This window comes from Hevea brasiliensis, chromosome 3, assembly GCF_030052815.1.
Source record: "Hevea brasiliensis isolate MT/VB/25A 57/8 chromosome 3, ASM3005281v1, whole genome shotgun sequence".
Lineage (NCBI taxonomy): Eukaryota > Viridiplantae > Streptophyta > Magnoliopsida > Malpighiales > Euphorbiaceae > Hevea > Hevea brasiliensis.
Genome location: NC_079495.1, coordinates 116,140,378 through 116,164,883, shown reverse-complemented (window position 1 = coordinate 116,164,883; position 24,506 = coordinate 116,140,378). Strand labels below are relative to the sequence as shown.

Here is a 24,506-nt window from a genome sequence, read left to right as displayed (position 1 = left end):
TTGAAAAGGCTAAATCTTAGCCAAAGAAAAGGGCTGGTGAATTTACTAAAAAAAAAAGAGTAATAAAAAGGCTAAAGTCTCCAAAGCCCCTGTTGTGCTCATGGAAGGGGCATATCATGAACCAAGGTACATTTATTAGCTTACTTTCAGTGAGTGTTTGCTGGTTTTACAACCCCGCAAGTGCACGGATCACTAACAAGTAATAAAGTAATGAGTAGAGTATCGTCCCACGAAGAATTTAATAAGCAAGTACTAAGTTACACAGCAATTTTGACTGTCTAGGCCACCGAATATAATGGGAGTGTGAATCTAATTTATCTTGAGCACTAAAAACTAGGAGAATAATGAACTTAAAATGAAACAATTTATTAAAACAATTCCAAAATTAAGATTTCACACTTTAACCTTATTATGGATTCAATCTTGTCTATTCATTGGATTGAGGATCGTTGCTTTGATGGAAATTAATCCTAAGATATCCTAGGTCCTCTCTCAAGGCACCTAGGGTGTGTTTCAATTAGAGCTAAACCCTACTTTCATTGGTGATTAGTCCTAATCAAAACCCTTTAAGATCTATGATTAATTATGGAATTCTATGAAGGTCATCAGCCTATCTCTAAATCAGATTTCCTAAGTAATATTCTGATTTTCCAATACCAATCTTCACCTTTTAGTTCTTCAATTAATATCTTATATCATGTCTAAGTGAGTACCGACACATAGCATGCATTGAGAACATAGAATATTAAGAATAAAACTCAAATCCAATAGATAAAACTCAATATTTATCCATAATAATGATTACAAGCGTTACTCTCCTAATTCCATAATAAAGAAACTACTCACTCATGGTGAGTTTAGCAAACATAACAAAGATGAAATGAAAGAACATAAAAGCGGCCTAAAGAATTAGAACAAAAGAACCGAAGAGAATCTACAGCTTTGAACTTGTGGAACTTCAGCTGAGGGCTCCTCCTTGATGCCAATGCACTATTCTTCAAGACGACTTAGAGAGAATGATGAAGATGTGAAGGTGGGTGTATGAATGGTCGACTATCAGATCTCGGATGTCCGAATTTTTTCTCTCTGTCTTCTGCTACTTCTATTTATATTAAATGTTCTAGGGTCAGGTTTTTAGAGTCCCCAAGGCATTAGAAGTTTGTTCTAAATGTAAAAAATGGAGCTAGAATTTATTCAAGAAACTGGCTGTCGACTGATACACGGCCCGTGTGCCACTACACGACCCAGGGGGCGTGTAACTTACTGGAACTTGAAATTTGCATCTCGCGTTTGGACAGAAGATTACATGGGTCTTGGCCAGTTACACGAGTCCAATTACATAGCCCGTGTTCTGCTGTTCTTCTGGGAATTTTTCAAGCTTTGCTAGGCAGAATCTTACACGGGTCTCCATAGATTACATGGGTCGTGTTACACGACCCTTGTACTTTGTTTCTTCTTTGACTTCTTTGGTTTTCTCTTGGCAGCAAGTTACATGAGTCTGTAGCATGTTTACACGACCTGTGTAAAGGGTATCAGCAATAATGCTTTTCTTTTTGAGTTTTTTCAAGCTTCCTTCTTTACTCCTATGCTTTGGAACTCCCTTAAAACACCTAAAAATGTGCAGAAAACATAGAATTCAATGCAAAGTGATGAAATTTACAAACGTAAATGAATTTGATGATTATACATAAAATTACATATCTAAATGCTATGAAATCCTGTACAAATATGCTTAAAAATATCTATATAATATAAGTGTATCAGTGAAGTTTTTATCCTTTTAGAGTCTTTGTTTTAATATTAGAAATGGGATAAGTTATGTTCTAGTTCTGAAGGAATTTATGTGGACTTGGTCTAAGAGTTCTTTAGAAACTTGAGAATTAGAAACACTAAAAATGATGATTTCTTTAAAGTAAAAATGAAAGGGAAAGTATATGAAGTGACTGTAGAAAGATTAGCCAATGCTTTAGGAATTCCCAATAGTGGCAACTGAGTGAGTTCCCAAAGAGAAGTATTTCAAGTTGGTGGATTTAACAAAAGAGATTTTGAAGATGAGGTCTTCAAAGGAGAAGTCAAGGATAAAACTAGTATTACCCATGCCCATAAACATATAAAAATCTTACACAGTTTTGTCATTTATGTCCTAAATCCTAGAACTGGCAGCCCTAACTACTTGAGTACCCTTGATTTACGCATCATTTGGCACATTGTGAATGAAATAGAATTCAATCTTGCTTATTTCATGATAAAGCAAATTATGAAGTGGAAACCTCCTTCCAAACTCCCATATGCACATCTTTTAAATGGATTATTTAGGGATTTTGACATTCCTTTAAAGAATGAAAAACTTAGAACCAATATGATTCCAATTACAAGTATGCAAAAAGATGATGATGGAAGGAAAATGAGATTTGAAAAAGGGGCTAGCTCAAAAGTTAGTAAAAGTGATACCTATGATGTTGAAAGGATTTTAGAAGAGCTTGATAATTTGAGGCAATTTTCTGAACTTGAGTTTGAAGAGCAAAAATAGGTTCGCTCATATCAGCGTGTTCTCATAGATACTCTTGAGTCTAAAGTTAATTGTTTTCTATTAATGATGTATAATATTGTGGATGGCTTAACCAAAATCAAGGCTCATCTAGGTATTATAAGTAAGGAAGCTAGGGAAACAAGTAAAGAAGGTGCTATAGGTTCTAAAAAATAAGAGGAAGTTGGGAGTGAAAAGAAGAGGAAGAGGATGAAGAGGAAGAAGTTGAAACAGAAAATGAGAAAGTGGAATCTGCTAAGGAAAAGACCAGTTTTGATAGTGATGATGATGGATCCTAAGGTAGCAGCCAAGGAGGCAATGAAAGTGAAGAGAGTGAGTCTAGTTCTGATGTTGCAAAGGAACCATACACTCCTGTCCCCACTGCACTTGTTAGTAAAGGTAAACAAAAATCTGCTAAAAAGGAATAACGAAGCAAACAGCAAGCAAATACTAGCAAAACATCTGGCAAAGAGGCCAAATCTAGCAAACAGCGGACAACAGCAACTTTAGAAGCGCCAACAGCTACTAAATTAGCGGGGTACTCTTGTTCCTTTGACTCCAAGTGCTACCATGGCTATTAAGATTTTAAAAAGCTTGAGTGATGAGCCTTCAAGCAAAAGAGGAAGAAAATGCCTGCTAATAGACTAAAGCTAACTAGGAGGGCTCTAGGTTACAAGGATAGGACTGATGTGCTAGGTCCTTTTCTACTGTTCTTATTTTGTGTGTGTTTGACAGTCAGTCTTTAGTTTGCTAATTTTAGTTTGAACTATGTTTAGTTTACTATCCTATGTGATAATTTTCTATTTGGACAGTTGCACTTGAATAGTATCTCTATTTATGCTTATGTGACTGAATTCCTTCTCTTATGTCCTTTTAATGCTGACAAAAAGAGGGAGAAATAGATTACTTTATTTTGTTGGATATTTTGATGATTATTGTGTAGATCAATGGATTGATGATTAGATTGACTTTATTTTATTGATGATCATTTTTGGAATGAAAATTCTTAAACTATGGATACTATTGTGGATAATTTATTATGTACATAATTGTTGATATCCTTGCTTAAAATCATTTGCAGCTAAAATGTTTATGAATATTTCATTGAAATTATTATGAGGGAGTTGTTGTATATGAAGTGTTATGCATAATTGTTAATATGTGCTGATATGTGTGCATACATATAGGGGGAGCTATTCCCACATATATACTCATACACTCACACATTTTTAATTCTTGTTTGGTGATTCAATTAAGTTTTGTCATAATCAAAAAGGGAAAGATTGTTGACCCCATGAGCTCAAAAGAGCATGGATTTTGATAATAGCAAAATTCAATTAGAATCAACCTAACTTTTCTTTAAGTGTTGTGATATATCTTCCTAAGGATAAAAAGAAAGATTCATGAGTTGGTGGAATTATGCTTTGAAGAAAGATGACATCCTAAGGCAACTCAAGATGAATCAAAGACAAGGAAGATAAGAACCAAAAAAGCTACCTTTCAAGCTATATTGAAGATCAAAATGAAGGTATATAGTTTAGAGTATAGTTTAAGTATCTTAAGATTATTTGTGAAAAGAATTGAGGAGTAGAGCCGATGAAATTAACTTTTAATCCCTCAAACTTTTATCATAAGTTTTTAGAACTTATTTTTAAGTTTTGAATAGCCTAAAAGCATTTCATTGTGATCTGGTGTAATGCTTTTAATTTTTTAAACTTGACCAGAAAAGGTTTACAGGTTTGCTAACTGATTTGCTAATGTCCTTTGTATTCTAACTCGTTTGCTAACTGACTTAAGTCTGCACAGTATCACAGAAAATGATAAAATAACAAGTAGCTTCTCGAAATTTGAATTTATAATGTTCTAATGACCTTTCAAATGATCAAAAATAGTTTGAGACTATAAATACACTTACTCTTGGTCATTTTACACTTAATGAAACTTGCTATTGTGTTCCTAACTCTTTGAAGTCATTTAAAATTTTCATTCAAAGTGCTCCCACTTGTTTTTACTGCTCTTTATTGACATATCTACTCAACTCTTCTTTCTAAATTTTTTTGTAATGAGTAAGAGTGAGCTTCAAATAACTTTATTAGCATTTATGAGAGGTTTAGCAAGCACCTATTGAAAATTAATGGTGTAAAGTATTTGGGATAACACTTGTGAGAAGTTTGAAACTATTTTGTAAAGCTTTAGAGTGGAGATTTGTAAAAAGGTTTTGTCTCTTGTCTTTAAAAGAGAAGAATAGTGGAGCAAAAACTCAAAATGACACATTTGAGAGCGTGGATGTAGGCTATTTAAGCTGAATTACTATAAAAATTCAATATTCTATTTTCTTAACCCTTACTCTTTAAATTTTTGCAATTTATTTTCTAGTTATGTTAAATTTGTGTGTTGTGTTCTGAATCAGTTTACTGTTTTGTTTGTTGAGTATTGCAATATTCTATTTGAACAATATGTTGAGCGTGCTTTGAGTCATATTTGCATAAATAGTTTATTTAAACTATTTAACATACACACATCACATTAAAATACTTACTTAAATCAAGTCACAAATTTTCGAAAGTTTTAAGTAAGAATTAAAAAATTGTATTAATCTAACTCATCCCTCTCTGGGACATATTTAGAACATTAGGCACGAAACCAAAACTCCCTGCTCTAGCCAAACCCTTTCCCATGGAATGCCCAAGACCTAGAGATCAACATATCAACAAACTCTTTCGCCACTGCCGCTACCAGTTAAGTCTTCTTCGATGCAGCGCTCTCACCTCTCTCTGTTCTGTTGCTTTTTCATTTTCCTATCTTTTTAAGAAACGCATTTCTGACATGGGAAACGCATTTTTTACTTTTTAAAATTCAGGAAATTGGTCTAAAATGCCTCCACGTCGTGTCTCACCGTTTTCAACACGAAAATGTTTTCGGAACGAGAAAATGTTGGTCCTCACCATTTCCGTGCATCGCAGATTAGTTATTTAAAAACTTTTGTATAATTATATTAAGATTAAAATATATCTACTTCATCCTTAGCCTCGCCTCGTTTTGCATTTGCACTGTACAGTACACAGCTTCTTCTTCAACCTCTTAAAACCGCTCAAATCTGTCCATCAAAGATGGGTTTCTTTTGCCTATCGTTTGTAGATCTCAAGGTGTCTTCTGGAGCTAGTTAATCCGTTGTTTCTTCGTTGTCAAGTTCCAAAAATGTCACTTTTATCCTGTAGTCAGCATTTTGGGCTCTATTGTATAAAAAATGTGGCTAACTACTCATGGAATAACACCAGCCTCAGCAGGCGAAGACTGTTGAAACCCTCTAGAACTTCATTAACAATCGGTGCAATGGCTTGATCATAGATTGATCTCAGTTGTGATTTTGGCCCAAACACCTGCCTAGCATTTTATAATAAAAAGAAAATGTGTATTAGTCCTCATATAAGATTGAAAGAAAAAATTCATAAAACCCATAAAAAAATCATACCTTATCAAAGGTGAAGGCTTACTTCTCTCTTGCGTTCATTACATGATATCAGCTTTGGAACGTTCAGAGCTTTAAACCTGCATAAAGAAAACAAATCATTAGCAAATCACACAAAAATCAATCATTTTCAATTCCAGATTAGATTATAATTTGAGCAAATTGAAAGTCTGAATCTAAACATTCAAAAACTACACTACTGACTCGCTTGGAAGCTTAGAGGAAGGGACCAGTTTTCTTGATGCCGTTGATGGATGGGGTGAATCTGGAGAACAGAGACTGGAAATAGCCTTTCGTTGAGATCTCTGCTCAGAGTGAGAATGCTCATTCTCCACGTTATTAAAGCTGGTGGAAGTGACAAAGATGTGACAAGTCATGATTCTTTTGGAAGAAAAAAAATAAAATATGTAATAATAAAAAAAATTAAACGAAATAAATGCGAAACTAAAATCAGTAACAAAAAAACAGAAAAATAAGTAATAATAAGATTATATCATGTATAATAAATTATATATATATAATAAATTATTAAAATAAAAAAAAAATTGTACGATATATCAGTGAGATTACATGGAAGTATCAATAAGATTACATCATGTATAAGTAAGATTACACAATACAGAATATAATCTTACAGATATGAAACACTTTTCACAGCCATAAACCAACAAGAGAGAACCAGCATGCAGATTTTTGTAGATGTCCCTTTTATTGGGCTTTTATTTTAAGTTAAAAAGCAGTGATGTATAATCGTATAAATTAAGAATTATTGTCAGTTTTTTTTTTTTCCTAATTCTCGACACACATGTATATTTAGATATATAAAATTAAAATTTTTTATTTTTATTTATTTTATTATATATTTTATTTTTTAAATATGTAGTTTTTAAATATTTTATTATTTATTTATTTTATATATTTTATTATTATGTTCTTATTTCAATTTTATATATTATATTATATTTCATATTTATTTTTAATTTTATATTAAAACTGTATTTTATATTTATACTCCATATTAAATAATATTATTATTTGTATTAAATATTATTATTTTTATTTTAATATTTTATTACATAAAATTTAGAAATTTATATGCTATACAATAATAAATTATCAAAATAAATAAAAAAATTACAAATTAATAAGAATACATCATGTATCAGTAAGATTACACATGGCCATATTGCATGTTTATTCTTTCAAGATTCCCATAATTTTATTTTAATTTTTTTTTTACTTCTTTTATTTTCTTTTTTATTTTAGTTAATTACAAGTAGTAGCTTTTTTTTAATTTTGTAAATAAAAAATAAGATGTAAAAAAAATTATTTTTATTATTAAAAATAAAATATTATTCATAATACACGGAAATAGGACGACGTTATTCTCATTAGTGACTTACATTTAGGTGCAATTTGATCAGCGACTTTGCCCTTTGAAAATTCAATCCATCTAAATAAGTTTCTAAAATGCAACCTTTTGATTAAGGCTGGAGTTAGGGTGAGCAGTTTTTGGTCTAAATTAAAATATTAAATTGAATCGTATAAATTTGAAACAAATTTTAATTTAATTAATTTGATTAAATTTATGAATTTTGATAATTTTAATTAATTGATTTAATTTGATTAATTTATTAAAAAAAATTAAATTAACTATATTTGTAACCTTTCTACCTTCATTTTCTCCCCTCACACAGGCACAGCTTTGAGCTTCCCTTCTCTTTCTTCAACTCTCAACCTCCCACCACTTTCTTCTCTTTCATCAGTTTTGAGCCTTTCACCCACAGAGACCCTCTTTCTTCAACTCTCAACCTCCCACCACTTTCTTCTCTTTCATCAGTTTTGAGCCTTTCACCCACAGAGACCAACGTTGACAGTCCCTTCTTAAGCTTTTGCGTGATTGTTGTGTCTCCTCAAGACTCCAATCTGGTGTGCTTGACCTAGTTTGGTTGCTACACCTTCCCAAGATGCGATGGCCAATGTGAACCCAGACCGAGACCAATACCCACCTTTCATTACCCATCCTCAGTCGAGAGCCATCCAAGATATTCACTTTTTCCGTCCAAGATATTCACTTCTTCCGTCGATGCAAACCCAAGTTGATTTGTATGTTGAATAATTGCTTTGAGATATGGATTTTGAAAAGTTGAGATTTTGTTGATTGCTTACTTGTGCGTTTTCTGTTTGTGATTTCAAATACTTTGTATACTGTTGGTGTTATTCTTTAACCTGTTTTTGCTTGCTGGATTGTTTATGATCGTTATGAATTGGATTATTATTATTATTATTATTATTATTATTATTATTTGTGAATGAAGAAAAATACAATGTGGTAGATGAACCGATCGGTTAAAACTGACCGAATCAATTTTGTGGGTTTGGTTCAATTCGTTTATGTCACTATCAACTTTGGTTTGATTTAAATTTTTTATGAAATTCAATTTTTAATTTTTTTAGTTTGATTTGATTTCAAACCGAAACAGTTGATTGCACACCTTACTTGGAGTACATGTTGTGTATGTTTAGGTAGAAGCGAGCCGTTGGTACAAGCCGCACTTTCTTCGAACATTTTGAGTCCTGCGATTTAAAATTCAAATGAGCTGCTGATTTTTATTTTTATTTTTATTTTTTTAAACAGCTTCTTCTCTTTTTATCATTCCCCTATTTGATCCAAAAATAATAATAATAATAATAATAATAATATTATTATTATTATTATTAAAAAGAAAAAAAATAAGTTTAAAAAAATAATTTTTATATTTTTTTATATTATTATTAATATTAAAAAAAAAAAAAAAAAAAAAAAATTTTTTTTTTTTTTTTTTTTTTTTTTCAAGTTCATAAAGAAAAAAAAAAGGAAAAAAAAAAATAAAAAAAAATTTTTTTTTTATTTTATTAAAAAAAAAAAAAAAAAAAAAAAAAAATTTTTTTTTTAAAATAATATTAAAATTATTAAATAAAAAATACTGTCGAGATTTTTCTCAAAATTCTTTAATATGAGATTAAGAATACCATTTAACAATTCTTGGTTTGTAAACCTGTCTTGTTACAAAATTTTTAAAATTTAATATATTTTTATTTTCTAAAAATTCTACGTCTATAAAAAAAATTTTTGTTTTCGCATGTCTCCACAATTCTTTTATGAGAGTTTGTTTTTTAAAAATTACAGTAATTAAAAAAAATAATGATTAAACTGAAGCCTTTTACAAGAAAAATTAAAACTCGCATTAAATGAAATAAATAAATAAATGGGCTAGAACTTTAATTTAACTTAATCACTGTTGCTCGATTCAGTTGTTATGTCATATAACTCTTCATTATTTTGTCGAACGTTCTCTTGTTGTCTATACTCTGCCTTGATCCAATCACCAACACAAGCTTGAGCTTCCATAGATTTTGGATTCATACATGAACGAGTCTCATCCAATATTCTAACCTCAGCATTAAAAGCTTGTTCTATGGCGACTGTTGAGACAGGTGAAACGAGAATATCCTTAGCTATTTTTGCCAGGATTGGAAATTGCACAGTATGTTGCTTCCACCACTGGAGAATTGGAAACTCTAAATCCGCATACCCTTCACTTAACTCAAAAGAAGCTGTGAGATAGCTTTCTAGTTCAGAATTGTTACTTGTAGGTTGTGAAGGTTGGGAGACAATATCATCATATAATTTAATTACCTGTTCCCTAATTTCAGTCATTTTTTCGGTAATATCGATTTGCAAGCCTAAACACTCATAATAAGTAATCAAATAGTTATGTAAACCATCTAATTGACATCGAGGATCAAAAACACATGCAACTAAATTAATAAGAGGAATCGATTTATAATAATTTAACCAAATATCTTTCATTGCCTCAATAGGCTCCTTCAAATCCTCATCATTTTCATTATCTTGCAAAACACTAACAATATTAATACATTCATGTAAAAATAAATGAGCAGTAGGATAAACACTAGATAATGTGTGAGTAGCATCATTAAATACCTTCAAAACATCCAAAATTTTTTGGCATATATTCCATTGATGAGGATATAAAGTCACTTGATGCACATTGTTAGTAATGAAAGTACAGAGTAATGCTCTGTATTCAAAAGATTCATTAAGCAAATCATAAGTTGAATTCCAATGAGTAGGAATATCTCTTGGAAATTTTTTGGGTTTGATATTATTTAATGAACAAAATCTAAGCCATTGCTTCATAATTTGTGGCTGTGTCCACAAATAATTAATGGCATTTTTAATGGGCTCAAGATGAATTGCAAAATATTTTAATAAATCTTGCACACATAAATTTAAAACATAGCAATCACATTTAATATGAAAAAATCTATCACCAAAAGTAAATTTACACACTTTTTCTAAATCAAAGATTGATACATTATTTGCTAATACATTATCAAAAGAAATTGATGAAATTTTAAAAATTAAATTATATTCTTCCAAAATAGATTTTATTAATTTGTTAATGTTATTAGCAGTATTTGTTTCCGTGAAAATTCTAAATGCAAGTACTCGTTTTTGCACATTCCAATCTTCATCAATCCAATGACATGTAATTCTTGCATATGAATATATATTCCAATAATCACTCCAAACATCACAACAAATGGCTACACGTCCATCGAAATTATGAAATAAAATTTGTAATTCTTTTTTTCCTTTTTTAAAAAGCTTGTGAACTATTTGTTTGATAGTATTGTTGGAAACATGCTCAATAGCAGGATTTAAAGCTTTTTGACAAAAATTAACAAAAGTTATCTTCTCACCAAAATTAAAAGAAAGGTTTTCAGTGCAAATCAACCTGGCCAACTCCTCTATGTATCCATTTTCAGGGTAGTGAGCAGGATTTAAAGCTTTTTGACAAAACTTAATAAAACTTGTTTTCTCGCCAAAATCAAAAGACAGTTTTTCAGTACAAACTAACCTGCCCAACTCCTCTATGAAAATTTCGTCGGAGCATTCCTGTATGAAAATTTCGTCGGAGTATTCCTGTATTCCAATTGCCATTTGCTTATATACAAAAGAACAATTGGAGGTGTGGAGAACTAAGAAAACTAGACGAGTATGGATGTAGATTTTGAATGTAGAAAACTGCAATAGCTGTTTGAGATTAATACGAGTAATGGAATGGATAAGGATATTTATAGAGATAGTGAGAATATATTTTTTTTTCCCCTTAAAATGTCACTCAACTAGCCGTTATTTAGTTGTTAGAGGGGCAAATTTGTCTTTTTTGTTATATTTAAACTGAAAGCTTTAAACAAAAGAGGAAAAAAAAATTAAAAAAAGCACTGATATGACCGTTGCAAGGAACCACCACCGCTAGACGTCCTCTATTAGTTTTTTTGTGAAGCTCCGGTGGCCACAAGTTGACGCGCTGACGATCATCCGGTTAAGAACGTCGTAACAGCAGCTCCTTCTCGCCTCCTCTAGTGTAGTTTAGCAATTTGATGTTCATCAGTAAATTTCAAAACATTATCGGTATATTTCAGTACAAAGAGAGAGATTACTTCTATCATAAATAAAATTCTATTTTTCAAAATTAAATATTTATATTTGAATCGTAATTTTAGTGTTATTTTGTTGATTACGTATTGATACAAATCATTAAAATCTTGATCTTTAGAATGAAATAGATTAATAAAATAAGTATCGAAGACTCGCAGTTTACTTAAATTGGACTTAAATTGACTCATATTGGAATTGTTAATTTGTATTAGGAGTATGTATTTTTTATTTCGATTTGAAATATGTCTAAATAAAATCGTATCAAAATTTATGTATGGTTGCCGTTTAAATATTCATTATTTTAATTTTAGTTCGATATTATTCTCAAATTTTTTATTCTAGTCTTTATTCAATTCTTAGTTATTCAAATAATTTTATACATTTATTTTCATAAAAAGTCATACTTAAATTTATATTTAAGTTTAGAAATAAATTATTAATACATAATATTATATAATATTTTTTAGCTATTTTTAAATTATACAATCTTTAACTATAAAGTAAATATATAATTTAAATTTAAGGATATTATTTAATATAACAATACAAGTATATTATATAATACAGTTTTTAGTCATTTATTAATTATGTAATATTTAACTACGAGATATAAATATAATTATGAATAATATAATAGTACACTTATAATTCTTTAATTTAAAGTATTTGTAACTGAAATTATTAAAAAATTTGAGAAATGAAATATAATATTAAGTTGTATTAGTTTATAATTATATTGAAAATATATAATACATCTAAAAAATTATAGAAAAAAAAATATAAATTTAATTCTTAATTTGGTTTTGATTCAATTTGGTATCAATTTGATTTTTAATGAAAAATCAGAATTAAATCAAAGCATCAAAATAAATTCAATTCAATACCATTTTTCAATTTAGTTCAAGACCCTCAAGAACCATGCACAACACTAACACTCTGTTTTGATCAAAATTTTTTGTAATAGTTTTATATTGTATAATATAGTTACTCTATATATTTGTTAAGATTGTTTCTAAAACATGATGAATTTAGGTTATAGTTACATCATTTTACCATAGCTTTTTCAAACCACTAATTTGATGGTTTGGGATGTTTAGCATTTTTATATTCTGATTTTATCCTTATACAATTTATAAAATTTTAATTATATCCTATTCTCATTATGTTTATAAATTTAGTGATTAATTAAAAAAATAATATGTGTCTTTAATTATTATTATTATTATTATTATTATTATTATAACATTATTTATAAATTAATATTTTATTTAAATAAATATCTTTAAACCATTTATATATTTTAAACAGTAAAGAATGTTCTAGTAATATTTATATTTAATTTACTATATCATGTCATATTATTTAACCAAATAAGAAAATATTATTAAATTATCTTTTGCCATACTATCTTTTTAAACATTGGGACAAAAACTATATATAATATCAACTTATATAAAAAAATAATTCATATTTAATTAGGGTTTAAATATTTCTAAAATAAAGTAAATTAATTATATATTAATTTTTTCTTATATTAAAATAAAACTAAATGAATTAAGATAAATTAGATATAAATCTTTTAGATATTACACTAAAATCGAATTAAAAATAATATATATATATATAATAGTGATTAATTAAAAAATAATATGTGTCTTTAATTATTATTATTATTATAACAACATTATTTATAAATTAATATTTTGTTTAAATAAATATCTTTAAACCATTTATATATTTAAAACAGTAAAGAATGTTCTAGTAATATTTATATTAATTTACTATATCATGTCATATTATTTTACCAAATAAGAAAAAGTTATTAAATTATCTTCTACCATACCATGGACAAAAACTATATATAATATCAACTTATATAAAAAAAATTAATTCATATTTATTTAGTGTTTAAATATTTATAAAATAAAGTAAAATAATTATATATTAATTTTTCTTATATTAAAATAAAACTAAATGAATTAAGATAAATTATATATAAATCTTTTAGATATTACACTAAAATCGAATTAAAAATAATATATATAATATTTTAATATGATAAATTAAATAATCAATTGTAAATAATTATAAAAATATTAAACCATTTCTAAAAATATGATTTTATTTTAAATAAATAAAAAATAAATGAAGATTTAAAATTTTAGACTGAATATAAAGTCAAGAGACGATTATAATAAATCTACTTAACTTGAGAGATGATGAGTAAAACTTAGCCATAAGTTAACTTGAAAATCCGTAATAGCAAATCACTTAGATTTTAGTGATATTTAAATTGAAGTTGACGTACAATACAGATACAACCACTTAAGTTGAGGGACTATGAATGAAACTTAGTCATAAATTAACTTAAAAACTTGTAATAACAGATTATAGAGATTTTAGTGATATTTAAATTGAAGTTTGAGGATTTAGTGATATAAATTAAATTTGAAGTATGATACTGCTACAACCAACTAAATTAAGTGATTATAAATGAAATTAACTCTTTTTTTTATTAAAATATATTCCATCAAGTTAAAAATTTGGGAAATATTTAAAAATTAACTATTTTTTATTGAAATATATTTCATAAAGAAAAATAAACACATTTTATCGTATGTGAATATATATATAAAAGGATACTCTTGTATGTCAATTCCACGATCCATGGAAGTCTTTCGAGGTTTGTAGTTGCCCATTACAGTAATATTTTTTCCAAATATCGAATTTGAAAAAATCTTTAGGAGCACAATGGCCTTTACTAATTTTTTTACATAATTAATATTAGGGCCTGTTTAAAATTAGGTCCTGTTTGGTATTTTGCAGTTAAAGAAAATATTTTTTTTAAATATATTAATTAAAAAAAAATTTAAATAACTTAAAATAAAATTTAATAAATTTTAATTATAAAAATATTAAAATAATAAAATAACTTTTTTCAAATTACTTTTTTAACCTCTAAAATAATATTTAAGAAAAAATTAAGTTGCCAAACTCAATGCCAAAATAAGCACAGTCTTCTTACATTTATTAATTGCATTTTTAATTTTTCTAAAATATTTTCAACATTATTCTCAGAATTCACTTATTCTTTATTAAAATATTAATTTACTTATTTTCAAAATAATTTTCATTTAAAGTGATTTGAAAAACTTTAAAGCCCATTCAGTTTCATTTTAATATAAATTTTTTTCTAAAAATTTTATTTTTATATAAAATTCTCTTTTTCTCAAAAGTGGAGTGCCATTTTTGTTTTCGCATGTCATGCATGTCTCGACAATTTTTTTATCAAAAAATTAAAAAAATTATATTAATTAAAAAAAATTAACTTAATTTTAGGCAATGAAAGTGGATGAATTAAAGGGCTAATTATTAGATGCACTAAGAGTACTAAAAACCTCTCTCGTAAAAAAGTGAATCATTCCTATAATATAGAGAGTGAATCCCACATGATTATTAGAGATATTGTAAATGCGCCGGACACACCTAATAATTTCTCGAATTGAAGAGTTATTATTGCATTCTCAACATCATCTCTTTTCTGATTCTATGACTTAAACTTCAACCTTTTACATGAAAATAAAAATTTACATTAAATGGGCTTGACTTAATTTTAGAGTAATCAAAGCCCAAATAGCTTCGTTATCATAATCAATTCATTTAACTTAATCACAGTTGCTTGATTCAGTCGTTATGTCATAAAACTCTTCATCATTTTGTCGAACATTCTCTTGTTGTCTATACTCTGCCTTGATCCAATCACCAACACAAGCTTGAGCTTCCATAGATTTTGCATTCATAAATGATAGACTCTCATCCAATATTCTAACTTCAGCATTAAAAGCTTGTTCTATGGCAACTATTGAGATGGGTGAGACTAGAATATCCTTAGCTATTCTTGCTAAGACTAGAAATTGAATAGCATGTTGCTTCCACCATCGGAGAATTGGAAACACTAAATCTGCATATTCATCAAATCTTGAACAGAGGAAAAATACTGAAGAACTTAATTTGGGAGAAAAGAAATTTATTCTTTTCTTATTGTGTTTAACATGCTATACATAATGTTCTTATATACAAGTAGAACAGAGATTGCAGAAACTATCTAGATAATTGGTACAGCTGGAGAGAAGCTTTCCCACCAAAACCCAACAAACAGTAACAAACTACTGTAGCCTAACCAATTCTGCTTTGTGTTGCTCTCGATGCATTCTTTGAGTGTTATTGCAACACACCGTTTTACTCAAAAATGTTGCACACCATTTTCGCTAAGTCTCACATCTTCGGGTTGCTCCCCTGCATAAGTTAGCAAGCAATCCATCTTCAGCTGACTTGCTACCTTGCTTATATCTTTATCGCATATCTTTCACTTAACTTGAAAGAAGTTCTAAGATAACTTTCTAGTTTGGAATTGTTACTAGTAATATCATTGACTTGTAAGCCTAAACACTCATAATAAGTAGTCAAATAACAATGCAAAACATTTAATTTACATCAAGGGTCAAAAATACATGCAACTAAATTAATAAGGGGAATCGATTTAAAATAACTTAACCAAATATCTTTCATTGCCTTACTAGGCTCCTTCAAATCCTCATCATTCAAAAGAAGTTTTGAATAAGAACCATGTGTGAGACACTTTTCTCTTCAATTTGAGCTGGGGTTTTAGCCCTTCTAGCTGCCAGAATTTAGTTTTGTCATCAAGTAACCTTAACGTTTCCCTAACCTTCACATTTTTTGCTTTAAAGTAACTCTCCTTCACTCTATTTAACCAGCCCAACCTTTCCTCTTCCTACCAACTTTAACCTTTTGCCTTTGTTATAGTCCAACATTTCCCTGATCAACCATATGTGTTTCCCTGCCCTTTCTCTGTCCCAGCATCTTTGCTATCAACTACGTCAATCATGGAAGTTAAATGTCAATGATTTGATCACTAAAACACAACAATTACATTGCAATGACAAGATTCTCCAACTAAAGACAGATGAAATACCAAACTACCAGAACCAACGATGTACTCCAGTTGGCAAAGTCATATCTCATAAAACGTTTATAGCTAGCACCATTAAAGCTGAGCAAATCCTGGCATTTACGACAAGGTTTTAGGGTGACCACCAAAAAAATAAGTCTATCTCACCGCTTACAGTTTGCAAGTGTATCAAATATTGAGTAATCATCTAAATGCACAACTGACGTCTTAATCAAACGGTTATGAAAACTGACTAAACTGAACGCAACTTTGTCAATCTCACTTGTAAATTTCAAGGTAAATGAACTAAAAACTGAAAGAACGCTTTAATTGATTAATTGCAAAGTGAATACAAGGCTCAAAATTAAATCTAAAAGCTTGAAAAATTAAATATTTTTAAAAGAAAAGATAAATACATTGCTAAAATCTAATTTGTTTATTGGATTGGGTTGTTTGGGTTGTAAACGTTGCTACTTATATAATATTTATATCTCTCCTGCAGGCACCTTTGAAGAGTCTGGAGATCACTTCCACATTCTGCTAGTGTTGACAGGTACTCGTCTACTACTCAGTAACTTCTTTAAACTCTTAAGAAACTTCTGCTAACTTCTCCTAGTTAACTACCCACACATCTGATAACTTCCATGATCTTTTATTTTAATAATCACATTAGGCGTTTAATTAATTAAATTAATTTTACAAAAAATTAAAATTAATTAATTTTAAATGTAAAAATATTTAATAAATTTTATAAGAAATCCAACTCTTGCCGATGACCTTCCCTGTCCGGCGCACCTCTGACCAACGTGTTTCCATACCTGGTTTGCACATTTATTTTTTTGGGTACCTTCCGTTGCTCAGTTTCTTACTTTCTGTCTCAGTACCTATTCCTTTAATTGAAAAATGATTGATGAAAAGAAGGTAGTCTCTGAAACAAAGGCTGAATTTGTTGGTGATAATCTCTCTTTACAAATTAGTCCTGTAAAGTTGGATGGAACTAATTATTTGGCATGGTCTAGATCTTGTTCACTGTTCATTCAGGCTAGAAGGCTGCAGGGGTACATTACTGGAGATAGGAAAAAGCGAGAAAGTGCTAATTCTACCTACAGCTAGTGGGAGTCGGAGAACTCTCTTGTTTTGTCATGGCTCATCAATTCTATGCAACCTCATATAGCTCGTGGGTATTTACTGTTGGACAGTGCAGCTACCATTTGGAGTGCTGTTTCTCATACTTATTCTCAAGTTGCGAATGATGCACAAGTTTATGAGCTTAAGAATAAGGTTCATGGAATGAAACAAGGTGAGTTGACTGTTGCTCAGTATTATGCAGAATTGAGTGGTCTATGGCAAGAGTTAGATTTCTATCAGGACTTTCAGGCTTCATGTCCAACTGATGCAATTAAGTTTCAGAAATTGGTTGAGAATGAGAGCATATATGATTTTCTTGCTGGGCTAAATGAGGAGTATGATCAGATTCGGGTCTAAGTGCTTGGTAAGGATCCTTTGCCCACCTTAAGGCAGACATACTTTTATGTTCAGCAGAAGGAGAGCAGGAGGAGTGTCATGATCAATTCTAAAGCTGTTGATAAGGCTGGGTTAACTGCTAACTCCTTAAGAGAATAGTTATATGGTCTATCAGATAAGGATCACTTGCATTGTGACTACTGTGGGAAACCCAGACACACCAAAGAACAATGTTGGAAGCTGCACGGCTGCCCAACTAAAGGGCATGGAGGAAAAAGGATGGGCTCTGCTAGATCACAAGCAAATGTATCTAAGGCTGTGAGTGTTTCTGAAGATACTGCTATCACTAGGATGTTTTCCAATGAAGAGGTACAGACTCTGAGACGATTCCTATCACAGCTTGAATTACAATCCACTGCAGTTGCCTCCTCTAACTTCGTCAACTCAAGTAATGCTTTTCTTGCCAATCATAATAATTCATTTTGGGTTATAGATTCTGGAGCAAACAAACATATGACAAGCTCTTCGAATAAATTCATATCCTATTCTCCATGTTCAGGCAAAGAAAAAGTCTGCATTGCGGATGGATCCTTATCTAATGTTTTTGGAACAGGTTCTGTTAAATGCACTCTTACTGTAAGTCTTAGTTCTGTCTTACATGTGCCCAACTTTCCTATTAACCTTATGTTTTTCAGTTTTATCACAAAAAGCTCTCAACTAAAAAAATTGAATTTTTTCCCACTCACTGTGTATTTCAAGAATTAATAACAGGGAGAACAATTGGCAGTGGTAAACTGCAAGATGGGCTATATCTATTGAATGATTGTGTTGATCAGGCCATGTTGGGACAGTCTATGGGTGCTGAGGAAGAATATCCAGTGGCATAGGAGATTTGGGCATCCTTTATTTACTATTTTAGAGAAATTTTATCCTCTTTTGTTTAAGCAATGCAAAACTAAATTGTTAGTATGTGATGCTTGTGAGTTTGCCAAACATACTAGACAATCTTATCCTGTAATAAATAATAAGGCTTCAGTTCCTTTTATGACTATCCATTCTGATGTGTGGGGGCCTACTTAGACTGTGTCTTTATCAAGTTATAGATGGTTTGTGACCTTTATTAATTGTTGTAGTAGGTTAACTTAGGTATATCTAATGAAAGGGAAAAATGAAGTATTTTCATGTTTTTAGCAATTTCACAAAATGATTAGCACCCGGTTTGATACTCATATTAAAATATTGAGAACTGATAATGGCATAGAGTATATGAATGGAGTTTTTCAGGAATATTTAAAGTCACACAAAATTTTGCATCAGACTAGTTGTGTTAACACTAGTGCTTAAAATGGAGTGTCTGAGAGAAAAAATAGACATTTACTTGAGATTACTAGGTCTCTTATGTTTACAATGAATATTTCCAAACCTTGCTGGGGTGATGCAATTCTTTCTGTTGCATATCTTATTAACAGGATGCCACTGCGGACTTTGGAATTTAAGAGTCCTTTAGAGGTATTGCAAGGTAAAAATTCATATAGTATTCCTCCAAAGGTTTTTGGTTGTGTTTGCTTTGTTCATCAGCCTAATAGGGGTAAGTTAGAACCTCGAGCCCTCAAGTGTGTCTTTGTTGGTTATTCTTGTACTCAAAAAGGGTATAGGTGTTATCACCCTCCTACACAAAAATATTTTGTGAGCATGGATGTTACCTTTAGGGAATCTGAATCTTATTTCCATCCACTTCTTCAGGGAGAGCATAGGAAGGAAGAAGAGGTGTCTTTGCCTTCTTCTTTGTCCTCTCCCAACTTTCAACTTCAAAGGAAAAATCTGGGTTTAAAGCCCATACCTCATAATGACACTCAGGGAGAGTCACCTAAATCTCGAGGGAGACTGAATGGACCAGATTTGAGAATCTATACTTGGCAGAACAAGACAGATATAGCCATCGAGCAGGAGACTACTGATCAACCAGAATCTCTGGATTCAATTCCTGAACATTCTGAGGTATGTGATGAGTCTCATTTGGTTCTTAAAGAGTCTAATTTTAATTCTCAGTCTGCTCTTCCTTCTTCTAATAATGATCTTGATATTCCTATTGCTCTCAGAAAAGGTGTTAGAACCTGTACTAGACATCCCATCTCTAACTTCATTTCCTATGATTCTCTATCTCCATCCTATAGAGCCTTTCTATCGTCTATTTCCTTTGTTTCTATCCTGCAAGATTGGTAAAAAGCATGTCTTAATTCAAAATGGAAGGCAGCCATAGTGGAGGAGATAAAAGCTCTTGCAAAGAATGAGACATGGGAACTTATTACTCTTCCACGTGGGGAAAAACCAGTTGGATGTAAGTGGGTATTCATTGTGAAACATAGAGCAGATGGTTCAATTGAAAGATATAAGGCTAGGCTAGTAGCAAAAGGCTTCACACAGACGTATGTGATAGATTACCAGGAAACATTTGCTCCTGTTGTTAAAATGAATACCATTAAAATTTTACTATCATGTGTAATAAATCTTCAGTGGGATTTGCATCAGTTTGATGTAAAAAATGCCTTTCTACATGGTGATTTGGAAGAATAAGTATATATGGAAATCCCTCCAAGATTTGAGAATGGGAAGACCAAAGGAAAAGTTTGCAGATTAAAGAAAGCACTGTATGGTTTAAAATAATCACCTAGGGCATGGTTTGGCAGGTTTAGTAAGGCTATGGTTTCTTTTGAATACTGCCAAAGTAATGCTGATCACACCTTGTTTATAAAACGGTATAAGGGTAAGATCACTGTGCTTATTGTCTATGTGGATGATATTATGGTAACTGCTGATGATAGGGAAGAAATGGTTCATCTAAAGGAGCAACTAGCACAGGAGTTTGAAATCAAAGATTTGGGAAGGCTAAAGTACTTTCTTGGAATAGAGGTTGTCAGATCAGACAAAGGAATCTTTATTTCTCAAAGGAAGTACATACTAGATCTATTAGAGGAAACAAGAACGCTAGGTTGTAAATCAGCAGAGTCTCCCATTAAGGAAAATCACAAATTGCAAGATAGAGTTGGGGAATCCATGGATATTGGGAGATATCAGAGGTTGGTTGGCAGACTAATTTACCTTTCGCAAACCAGACTAGATATAACATATGCAGTGGGTCTAGTGAGTCAGTATATGCATGATCCTTGTGAACCTCATTTGGAGGCTATTTTTCCCATCCTGCAATACTTAGAATCTACACCAGGGAAAGGACTTCTTTTCTCAAAGCATGGCCATCTTCAGATTAAGGCCTTTACAGATGCAGATAGGGGTGGATCTGTTGACGATAGGAGATCGACATCTGATTACTGTACTTTTATTGGTGGTAATTTAGTCACTTGGAGAAGCAAGAAGCAAAATGTGACACCTAGATTCAGTGCAGAGGCTGAGTTTCGAGCAATGGCTCAAGGTATTTATGAACTATAGTAGTTATGAAAGTTGATGGAGGAATTAAAATTGCTGGAAACTAATGGTTTGTCCCTGTTATGTGATAACAAAGTTGCCATTAGTATAGTTCACAATCCAGTTAAGCATTATCGGACCAAGTATATAGAGATTGATAGACACTTCATAAAAGAAAAAGTTGTCAATGGTTCCTCATGTATCTCTTACGTAGGGTCAAAAGACCAGTTAGCTGATGTGTTCACTAAGGGATTAAGTTGTAAGAGATTTCATATCCTAGTTTGCAAGTTGGGCATGTGCAACATACATGAACCAACTTGAGGGGAAGTGTTAGAATCCCTCAATTAGTGTAAATCTCTTAATTAGTGTAAATTAGCTGTAAATTAGAATATAATTAGGAATCATTGTATTTATTGGATATTATTAGTTTCCTAGTTAGTCCTAGCCTTTGTATATAAATTAGAATGCTTATAAATCATTTTTGTATGAAGAAATATAAAAGATATTCTCCAAATTCTTTGTCTTTTACAAATATCTTTCTTTCACTGCTACAATGGTCTTATCTCTTCTCAAATGACCAGCTTGTCCCCCTCTATGTATATCTCGGATTACCTTCTCCCGTAAAGAGGTTATTGGAAGGCAAAGTTGGTTCTCGTGTATCAAATACCCATCAAGCACATAAAATTTTTTGTAATGATGGCCTTGAGAACACTTATCTGACATTTCTCCGAAGTCCTCATGATTGCATAGAGCTCCTTTAGTCGCTCAAACCCCACAATCTCATGGCTCAAAGTCACCAATAATATTCCACGCCTACTCAAAGCATCCGCTACCGGATTTTGAACTGTGGATTTGTACTTGAGCTTAAAAGGAAATTGTTGAAAGAATTGGCTCCACCTTGCATGCATTTCCTTACTAATCCTTTTTTAGCTATTTAGGTACTTAAAGGCCTCATGGTCTGAATACAGGATGAACTCTTTTGCTATCAAATAATGCTCTCAATTTTTAAGAGCACGTGCCACTGAATATAACCCGGTCACAATTGCTCCAATTCCTCCTAAAATCACTTAACTTTTCACTGAAATATGCCACAGAGCTTTTCTCTTGGGATAAAATCGCCCCAATCACGATTCCACTTGCATCACAATCCCTCAAATAGCTTTTCAAGGTTTGGTAAAGCTAATACCAGTATGGTGCAAAGCTTTTCCTTGAGAATCGCAAAGCTATTTGCTGCCTCCTCATCCCATTGGAATTTTCCTTTCTTTAGGCACTCGGTCATTAGTGCCGCTATGGTGCTGAAATCTTTGACAAATTGCGATAGAATGGGATAAATTTTGACAACTGTCTCTGAACTTATCTAGTTGTAATATTATAGTCTCTCAAATTAAAAATATAATATAAAATCTCATCAACTTTCAAATTTTATACAGTAAAATCCCTCTAATCTCCAATTACCGCTTTTTCGCTAGACGACCGATGGGCCCAAAGATAGAGCTTAGTCAGTAATTCTCTTTTCTCTCTTAAGCCATGTGTAAATTGAATCCTTTTTCTCTCTATAGACAAAATAAATTTTCATGCATAAAGAGAATAATTTTACACTTTGCATAATAGAGGAGAAAGAAATGTTGACTAAGCACTATGCAGGAGCTATTCACATTAGTTTCTAACAGAAAAATTAGTAATTGAAAATCAAAGGGATTTTACTGTGCAAAATTTGAAAGTTTAGGGGGTTTTATATTACATTTTAAAGTTAAAAGACTGTAGTGTTACAATTATATAAGTTCAAGGACAATTATTGAAATTTATCCTAATAGAATGTGGCTAACCCATGGAAACTTCGAACCTCTAAAACAGTAGTGGGGTTGGCCACTTTTTGATTGCTTTGACCTTTGCCTCATCTATTTGTATGCCTTCTGCGCTTATAACATAACCCAAGAATAATATTTTGTTGGTCAAGAAACTACACTTCTTAAAACTGATGTATAGTTTGTTCTCCTGCAAAACTAATAACACCTTCCTCAAGTGCATTAAGTAGTCCTCTTCTGACTTGCTATATATTAAATTGTAATCAAAATAAACAACCACAAAGTGTCCAATAAAAGGTTTCAATACTTGGTTCATTAATCTTATGAAGGTACTAGGTGCATTTGACAACCCGAATTGCATGACAAGCCACTTATAAAGCCCTTCTTTTATCTTGAATGCTGTTTTCCATTCATCACCAGGTCTTATGCATATTTGATGGCACCCATTCTTCAAATCTAGCTTGGTGAATCATCTAGCACCATGTAATTGATCCAACATATCATCTAATCTAGGAATTGGGAATTTATAGCCTACCGTAATTTTATTAATGGCACATCTATCTACACACATCCTCCAACTCTCATCCTTCTTAGGTTTTAGCAATGCGGGAACAGCACATGGACTCATGCTTTCCTTGATAAGCCCCTTTTGCAAGAGCTCCTCCACTTTCTCCTTGAGTGTCTCACTCTCCTTGAGTGTCTCACTCTCCTTAGGACTTATGTGATAGTGTGTGATGAAGGGTTGATATTGTGTTGAGTGGATGCAAAGTTTGCCTTATTGGATGGATGAACTTGGGTGCTATTTGTGAGTGCTTATCAGTGTGGTGAATTTGGCAGGCTACGACCCGGAATAAGATCAATGTGACGTTGGATATCACGCATGGGAGGCAATTCATCCTGTGTGTCATCTGGCATTAACTCCTCAAACTCCTTCAATAATGATCTTACTACCTAGGGAGGCTACTCCACTTTGGATTTTGACTCCCCCTTAAGGATTTACATCACAACCAAAGCATGGACTTGCTTTGTTTCCTTGGCCTCCATCTCGAACTCTTTAGTGCTCCTTAAGAAGATCCGTGCCTCCTTCTTTGTTGATTTGTTCTTTAATGGCAAAAGAGAATGCTTCACCCCTTCCTTCTCAATCCTATTGGTGTTGGTTCTTTCGAAGCATTGTGCATTGACATCATATTGCCATGGCTTTCCAAACAACAAATGGCACACATTCAGGTCTACAACATCATAATACACCTCATCTTTGTATTGGCCAATGGAGAAGGGAACCTTGCACCTTTCATTCACCTCAATAGTACCGGCTGCTGTCTTGATCCGCCCTAAAGTGT

At 31.3% G+C, this 24,506-nt stretch overlaps 1 protein-coding gene and 1 long non-coding RNA gene across 2 annotated transcripts; one reads left to right on the top strand and one right to left on the bottom strand.

Moving 5' to 3' along the window:
- Window positions 1-5,253: 5,253 nt before the first annotated feature.
- LOC110671947 (uncharacterized) lies at window positions 5,254-6,298 on the bottom strand. The gene is made up of 3 exons (XR_002498180.2): window positions 6,201-6,298; window positions 6,000-6,076; window positions 5,254-5,911 (listed from the first exon to the last, which is right to left on the bottom strand). It is a non-coding gene; the product is annotated as an uncharacterized LOC110671947 (long non-coding RNA).
- Window positions 6,299-20,641: 14,343 nt separating this feature from the next.
- Window positions 20,642-24,020, top strand: LOC131178467 (uncharacterized mitochondrial protein AtMg00810-like). Its single transcript, XM_058143430.1, has 2 exons — window positions 20,642-21,368; window positions 24,004-24,020. Exons 1-2 carry the CDS (start codon window positions 20,642-20,644, stop codon window positions 24,018-24,020), a joined length of 744 nt encoding a protein of 247 aa, XP_057999413.1.
- Window positions 24,021-24,506: the final 486 nt, after the last annotated feature.

Coding starts and splice junctions, on each gene's coding strand:
- LOC131178467 (XM_058143430.1), top strand. CDS start 20,642: ATGGTTTCTTTTGAATACTGCCAAAGTAATGCTGATCACACCTTGTTT.